The sequence below is a fragment of the Octodon degus genome, unplaced genomic scaffold (genome assembly GCF_000260255.1).
Source record: "Octodon degus isolate 3935 unplaced genomic scaffold, OctDeg1.0 scaffold00286, whole genome shotgun sequence".
NCBI classification, from domain to species: domain Eukaryota; kingdom Metazoa; phylum Chordata; class Mammalia; order Rodentia; family Octodontidae; genus Octodon; species Octodon degus.
In genome coordinates, this window is record NW_004524862.1 from 558,610 (window position 1) to 565,431 (window position 6,822).

General features: G+C 45.6%; 1 protein-coding gene across 2 annotated transcripts in view; it reads right to left on the reverse strand.

Moving 5' to 3' along the window:
- Window positions 1-2,808: 2,808 nt before the first annotated feature.
- Tac3 (tachykinin 3) overlaps window positions 2,809-6,822 on the reverse strand; it is a 5,862-nt gene continuing 1,848 nt past the window's right edge. For both annotated transcript variants that reach the window (XM_004647046.2, XM_023707329.1), the window contains exons 3-7: window positions 6,055-6,160; window positions 5,834-5,863; window positions 5,438-5,491; window positions 5,023-5,097; window positions 2,809-2,987 (exon numbers count right to left, since the gene is read on the reverse strand). In XM_004647046.2, coding sequence (XP_004647103.1) covers window positions 5,024-5,097; window positions 5,438-5,491; window positions 5,834-5,863; window positions 6,055-6,160 — 264 coding nt within the window. In that variant the 3' untranslated portion in view covers window positions 2,809-2,987; window position 5,023. The remainder of the gene's footprint in view (window positions 2,988-5,022; window positions 5,098-5,437; window positions 5,492-5,833; window positions 5,864-6,054; window positions 6,161-6,822) is intronic.

Here is a 6,822-nt window from a genome sequence, read left to right on the forward strand (position 1 = left end):
TTAAAATAATTAACTCCAGTCACAATAACATCTGTATTCAAGACCAAATGGAGAAGGAAGGGCCAGGAAATTAGTGAGGTCTTCTTGACCAGGTCTTCTTCAGCATCAATCTCCTTACAACAGGAAGAGGAGAGTCAAGATCCCTTGATGTATTCTCCAAACACAGAAATTGGATCTAATGGAAGATGTGTTTTCATTTTTCCTAGAATCCCTGGTACTGCAATTTTTGTCTGCCCCACCAGAGAGCAACCTTTCTACATTTATGCATCATGCTTAGCAAACAGTCGTCTCATCTCCACATATATGTTCGACTCGGAGTCTTAGGAGAACCAACTCTCGAGGTTTCCAGGACTGTCTCAGTTACTCTTCTTTCCTTGCTGGGACAAATACCCAACACCCAAAATGAAGAAAGGAAAGGTTTATTCAGCTCACAGTTACTGGAGGTTTCAGTCCATACTCAGCTGGCTTCAAGGCAGAGTGGTACATGGCAGAGGGCAGCAACTCATAGAGGCAAAAAGCAACAAAACAGCAGGAGCAAAAGGGGGGAGTAGCAGCAACAATGGCAACAGAGAAGAAGTCTGTCTCCCTTCAGTGACATTCAGGCTATATGCCCCAAGCTGGGTGTAGTACTCACACCTTTAATCCCAGCAGCACTAACACCCATAATCCCAGCATTGATCATGAATTAATCTCAAACTCTAGAAGTCCCTGCCCATGACTGCATGAGGCTTTGGGGGGACACCTAGACATAAACCATAACAATGACCCAAAGAAATTTCTCAGCCTTCATGAAAGTGTTCCCACTTTCCAGCTCTAAAGATGGATAACTTTGAAAAACCAGAGAGATATCTCACTAGAAAAAGGCTCTAGGATGTAGATAGGGACATACTTTGACCTCTGATTAGGAAGGTGAGCCCTCCTTTCCCCACCTCCACCTGCAGCTATCAGTCCAAAGTATCCTCACTTGGGTTCTACAACTGCAGAACTTTTACGGGGGTGAAAGAACTATAAGAAGTGGCCTTTGGCTCCAAGGTCCTGTCCTGACATTGTCTAGAGAGAGTGTGAACTTCGTGTCAGGGCAATTCAGGGGCAAGACCGAGGCTCCTGACCCAGGCTAAGATAGGAAGCTTGAGCATTTCCCCAGCTCTGTTCCATTAGGGTACAAATTCCCCACTGGGATCAGTGGGCTATGATAGATGGCACATCAGATTAATGAAATGTATCCTCTCCTTTTCTTATATTCTTTTTTTTTTTTGCACTGTATCTTCTTCAAAATAGTTACTCAAGGGCCGGGGAGATAGCTCAGCAGCATAAGCATCTGTCTGGAAAGCGCAAGGTCAAGTTTGATCCCTGGTACCAAAAAAAAAAAAAAAAACTAAACTAAATTACCAGCTAGCCAGATAGCTCAGCGGATTAAAGCACCTGCTTAGGCACTGCGCAGGGATCAGGTTCGATCTCCAGTGTGCAGTGCTGGCCCCACCCCTGGGGTGCGCTGAGATGGCAATAGATATTGGGCATGGTGGCACACGCCTGTAACCCCAGTGTTTGGGAGGCTGAAAACAGGAGGATCACCATGAGTCCGATCTATGTAGTAAAACCCTGTAGACCCTGTACTAACTACATTTAAAAAAAAAAAAAAAGGTACTCAGAGTATAAGACATAAAATAAAAAGATTTTCTCAAAAACAAAACCCAAAAAACAAAATCCACAGATAATAACAAAAAGCTTTCTTTTCAATAATCTGTTCCATGAACTACTTGGCCATGCTGCACAGGCCAGTAACAACTACTTTACAGAAGAATCTAAACTAAATGTAAGTGATTAACGTGGAAGATATCTGCTCCTTTCATTCTTGGTCTCTTCACTAACTTTCCTGTACACTCTCCATCCTAGCTTCCCTCCCCGCCCCACCAACCAGGAACTCAGGCCCTTGCGCTTGCCAGGCAAGCGCTTATTCTACTGAGCTATCTCCCCAGCCCCTCCATCCTAGCTTGATTAAGTTTTGTTTTCTGATCTACAGCCTTGGTGGCCTATAAAACTTGGGCATGGATCACTGTTTTATCCCCACGATCTGTCTCAACATTCGGAGACAACAACATGATACAGACTTCTACAGCAAGGTCTTCCCCAGCCTTGGTCCTCACCTGTGTTTCTAATTAAACAAGGTCATATTCAGGAATTAAGGTCTCTTAGGCCTATCATAGAAATACAGACAAGTCTTTCAATGTTCTCATTATCAGAAACCTTGAAGTGCTAGAAACCATCTTCTAAACTTATGTGTTTATTATTTTAATCACTAAATAGATACTAATTGTACCAAGCACTATGTGTAAGGCAGTGTTGGGACAATTGATTTGTTATAAAATCAAGATACTTCTATTTAAATATGATGTGTGCATCATATGTATGCCTATATATATATATGAGTTCTTTTTATTTGTGTTTGATGATGTGAGGGATTAAACCTAGGATTTCACACTAAACTATATCCCTAGCCTTTTTTTAATTTTTTTATTTTGAGATAGGGTTTCACTAAGTTACTCTTGTTACTCAAGTCTGGTTTACTCACTCTTGCAGTCCTCCTGCCTCAGCCTCCCAAGTAATTGTGATAACAGGTGTGTACCACCATACCCAGTACATGTATGTATTTATACTGTAGTGGAAGAGTCAAGGGAAAGATAATCCATCCACTAGACAAACAAACAATATACCACATCACTCATATGTAAAAATCTTTTATTGTTGAGGAGGAGAGAAACATATTTTTAATGTAGGACTCTATAGAAACTATGGTTAACCTACAGAACCCACAGTCAGTGCCCATCAGGATTGGGGATAGCAACCAGTTATGAGAAGGGATAGAGAAGGAATCAAAGCACAAGAATGTTACAGGAACAGGAATGGAAGGGAAGCAGGATAACATGCACTTGGGATTAGGACAGGTAACAGTGTCTCTACGATGCAGCCCAGGCTCCAGAAGTAGAGTGCTGAGGAGCAAAACAAAACAAAAAAACCAAATCACATCTTACATCCTGTAAAACTGCCACTGGCTATCTACGGGGTGAGAGTGGAACAGGGAAAGGGAGTCTTAACCCTCAGTTGTCTATGTGGCTTTTGGACTAAAGGTCTGATGATTGCCCCTTGCCTGATTCTGTGTTTATTGTGCTAAATACCTGTGGCATAGTCTTGGGGCCCATGCAGAATGATGTAATAACCAGGCTCATATCATCTGAGCACCCCCACAAACCAAGCACACACACACAGCCCACACGAGGCACCTTGGTACTAATACTGCCCTTGGGCCTATTCTTCTTCTTCCCAGAAACCTCCCAGGGAAACGATGGGCCCCCAGATTAGTTCCTTTTTCAGCAGTTTCACATGAATGAAAGAAGATGACACAATGATTTATGTTGATCCATCTCATCTGATGTCCTTTAAATGCCAGCTCCCAGGGACTTTATGTGCTATTCTGCCTGGCACCTAGTAGGTTGTAAATACTCGGTGAATGGTAAGATTATGAAGGCTGCAATTACAGACCCAGTCCCTCTGAAAGAGCCTGGATTCACCAGAAAACATTAAAAGTAGATTTCCACAATGAACTTGTTTTCGCCATTTGTATAAAATACTATGGCAAAATGGTACTGTAATTATCTTTATGGCCAGTGTATAACACTGGAGGAGAGCATGGCATCCAGATATAGCTGCCCGTATAATTATGTGGCCGTTGGCAGGACTGAAATAACCATCTAATGAGAGCAAAATGATACAGTAAGCACCATGTAATCAGTGAGTTACGGTTATTAGAGCTTTTGTGCCCTCTCACCCACCAGTAGATGGGGGGCCAGAGGAGTTACACACAGGTGGCAGCATCAGCAGCCCGTTCTGTGGGTCTCGGGATGGCCCCTTGGGTCCAGTGAGGGCAGGTTCCAGGGGTACAGGGGGAGAGAAAGGATGCTGGCACTTTTCAATCTTTCTACTTTCCTCCTCACCTGACTTTCCTTGGAAGTTAGTGAACAGAACCCCACCATTTGAGCTGCTATTGCTGCCTGGGGGTAGACCACATGCAGGCAGAAGGTGCTGTGTGTTCTAAGTAGACACTTTCCTGGGGCACTGACTCACTCACAGACAAGTGTCAGCTGGCTCAGGCCTGAGATCCAACCCAGGGACAGACAGACCAGAGCCAGTCAGGAGAAAGCCCACCCCTCCCAGGCCAGCAGAGCTGTAATGGAGCTAACGTACAGCATTGTGTACCACATACCAATCTGAACAGTTCATCTATACTCCAACCTTCACATAGCAACCCTGACAGATACCAACATCACCCTCATCGCCCTCATTTTCCAGGTGAGGCAAATGAGATGCAAAGGGTTATATAATTTAGCCAAGGGGACACAGGTAGAGAATGGCAGATCCAGCATTCAAACTCAAGGCAATCTCCAATTCATTATCTACACAGAAAGACTAAGATATGTTTTCCAATTACTACATTAGACTTCAGAGTCCCTTCAGAGAATGATTGCTCCCCAGTGTCTGACTGAGCCCTGTGCCCATAACCCAGGACCCTGACCAGAAGGTTTAATGTACCCAGGAGGCAAACGTTTCATCTACAAATTAGGTGTAGTATCTGCAATTATCAGATGACCCTCTCTCCATCTTTTGCATAGACACTGGAGAACAGGGTCCCAGGGAAGCCTATCTCTCCCCATGTCCCAGTACTCACTCCTGCCGCCCACTAATCAGTGGGGTTGATGACACAGGGAAAAATGATGAAATAGAGCAGTGGGCACAGGAGTATGCATACCTGCCTCTAAACATCTCTGTGTTTGAAGAACAGTGTGCATGCTGGACACAGGCTATGTGTTTATAAATTTATAAGCACGAATGCTTGTAGCATCCAAGGAAATGTGCAAGTAGCACCACACCAACACATCCACACGTGCACGCACACAAGCATGCGCGCGTACACACACACACACACACACACACACACACACTTTGCTTGCTACTGCTAGCAGTCCTTACCTCATTCTGCACTGGAGGGATACTTGAGAGTGCCAAAGCTGGGGATATTCTCTCGATTCACATCAGTAGGTATGTCTGGGGTGAAATAAATCATGTAGTTAGGAGAGATTTTTCTGAACATCACCATCACCCAGACCCAGTAGGGAATGGCTAGCTGTTGAGGTCAGCATTGGAAAGAGTTGGGGAAATGGAGAAGCAGCAGTCTCCCTGTCCCTTCCTCTGAGCCACAGCAGAAGGGTCCTCCTAAGTCCTGGGAACGCATGACTGTGAATCCAAGCTGACTGGGAAGAAAGGAGCAAGAACATTGACTGCAACAAAGACAGGTCTTATTCTTCCCTCTGGCTACAAATAGGAGACGTTTGATTCCTGTCATGTCCTCATCAAAACCTCAAACCACACTCCCTCACACTCCTACCTGACTGGCTATTCCTCTTCCCCATAAGTCCCACGAAGAAATCATGCATGTCACCTGAAGAAAAAAAGCCATCATTGTCAGCTGAGAGAGTGATGGTTTATCCTCTGTACCCGCCCTTTCCACATGGCAGGAGCCCTCTGTTCCAGGAGGTGCCAGGCTTAGAATCTGTGTGGTCACCTCTTGGTTCCCAGTAAGCAGCCAGTAGAGGCAACTCCTTGTGACCCTCACACCTGCTTCTTTCCTCATTCCCAATGGCTTCTCCACTTAGGAAATGCTGGCTGAGAAATTGTAGCTGTCGTTTGTCTTCACCAGCTGAGATTGGGCCCTGTGGGCCCCATTCCCATGGTGCTTTGGGCAAGCGGACAGCAGAAATAGAGAGGGAGAGGGGATACTCACGTTTCTGGGGAAGGGGTGGTTCCTTAGGATCTGAGAAACCAAGAACAAGTGTGTGAATGAGAAGTGGGCACTGGAAAGTGACACTGGGGATGGGGTCAGATCCCAGTCCTTACCGATCCACTAAGCCCTTCCCTGTCTCCTTCCTACCCACAGGAATCTCCCAGGCCAAACTAATCTTCAGAATCCTGTTACTCAAACCCTCTCACCCGGGCTGCTCCTACCCAGACTAGCCTTGCTCAGCACTTTCAGCAGTCCATCCAGAGAGACTGAGCGGCTGTCGTAGAGTCTCCGCAGCAACGATGGGGGCAGCTGGTAGAGAGCTGGGTCCTTGTAGGGGAGAGGAACAAGGAGGACTGAGGCAGGACACTCCAAACCTCCTTCACTTACCCTTTCCCACACAAAACAGTCTCATCCTGAACCCATGACAGCTGAGCCCAAACTCTGCTACTTTCAGCATTCCCTCTAGTTTTCTAGCAACTTGGGTACAACAGGATACACGCCACCACCTAGGTAATCTCAGGTGCAGAAAGACAATGACAATGATCATGTTTGGAGATTCTCACCTTGGCTCCCTCTCCAGAACCCAGGTATCCTTGTGTCCATACTCAGAGGAGCCTTTACTGGGACACTCCATATACATTAGCCCAGTTACAGAGCCACACATTTATCCTATTTTCTTCCTGCTCCAATTCCACTTATCCTCACAGACACTAGTGGAGAATGTGTGGAAGGGCAATCCCTGACTTTCATTAACAAAGAGGGACAGAGGCAACATCTCATTGTCCAAGGTCCCACAAGTTTGTCTCTGAAGAACCCAGTTATTCTGAATAGCCTGGGGGAACCTCGTAGCTCCAAACACAGAGCTCAAATTTTATTTGGCATTCCCAGAGCATGTTCGAATTTTGGATCTGGTGCAACTGAGCCACCTGCAAGGCTGCTCTCTCTTTCTCTCTCTCTCTCTCTCTCTCTCTCTCTCTCTCTCTCTCTCT